General features: G+C 55.7%; 1 protein-coding gene across 1 annotated transcript in view; it reads right to left on the bottom strand.

Moving 5' to 3' along the window:
- Positions 1-490: 490 nt before the first annotated feature.
- The window catches only part of ACA1_267700 (uncharacterized protein), a gene marked incomplete at both ends in the record, with an annotated part of 1,185 nt that continues 678 nt past the window's right edge, over positions 491-997 (bottom strand). The window contains 2 exons of the mRNA XM_004341518.1: positions 491-600; positions 682-911. Coding sequence (XP_004341566.1) covers positions 491-600; positions 682-911 — 340 coding nt within the window. The remainder of the gene's footprint in view (positions 601-681; positions 912-997) is intronic.

Raw genomic sequence — 997 nt, 5'->3', positions numbered from 1 at the left:
AAGAAGCGAAGAGCGAAGAAGAACGGAGCGCAGTTGTCAGCTCAGTTGTCAGCCGGACCGCACATTGAGAGGACGCGCAACGCACCGCTGAACACCATAGGACCAATGATGATCGGTTCGGTCGTGCCTACGAAGCGAACACGGGGCAGCCTGGCGAAACAACAACAAGCGTGGTGGGTGCGGTGAGAACCAGGAGGAGTTGTTACAATCCTGAGTTTCAAACGCGCGCCCGGCGGGCGTGTGGAAGAGACCGAGGGTGGGATCACGCGTGGTACTACGCACTTGGTTTTGCTGTTCTCGCTGAACCACTTGCGCTGCTGCCACGAGTTGTACATGTACTTCGAGTAGGGCGAGTGCGGTGCATCATGTAGCTTGTTTGTGAGCTCGGCTGGCAAAACAAGAGCGCAATCCAATTCGAGAAAAACATGAGTACTGACAATGTAGTGTCATCATCATCACCATCTCCTTCATGAATAATCGTAGTTGAGTATTAGTAGAAGTAGAGGGCAGAGGGACCTTGGTCTGCCCAGCCCACCACGACGCCGCGGGAACCGTTGACCAGCTCAGACGAGAGGTTTTTGATCAGCATCACCTGCGCATCTAGCCCATGCCCACGACGAGAAAGTGAGTGAGAACGCAGTGTGTGCGGCGCCGTGTGCGGTGAATGCGTGTACATATTACCTATCTTGAGCTCGACGTGGTTGAGTGCGATGCAGCCCTTCTCGAGCCAGTTGAGCAGTATCCTGCGCGGCCCGTCTTCGGAGGGCACATCGTCTTTGCCGGGGTACTTGACGGGAGCGCTCCTGATGCCGTTGATGTGCACCCGGTTGATGTTCTCCACCTCGTAGTTGGTGGGGCACAGCTTGGTGGGCAGAATGTTGGAGCCATCGTCCAAATTGCGCATCAGACATCTTTTTGTTCGCAGAGAACATACCGCACACGCACGGCACACACGCATCACCGCACACGCACATAAGGTGAGCACACGTCGGAAGGG

Source organism: Acanthamoeba castellanii (genome assembly GCF_000313135.1).
Source record: "Acanthamoeba castellanii str. Neff unplaced genomic scaffold scf7180000084770, whole genome shotgun sequence".
Lineage (NCBI taxonomy): Eukaryota > Discosea > Longamoebia > Acanthamoebidae > Acanthamoeba > Acanthamoeba castellanii.
This window is presented reverse-complemented; position numbering and strand designations above follow the sequence as displayed.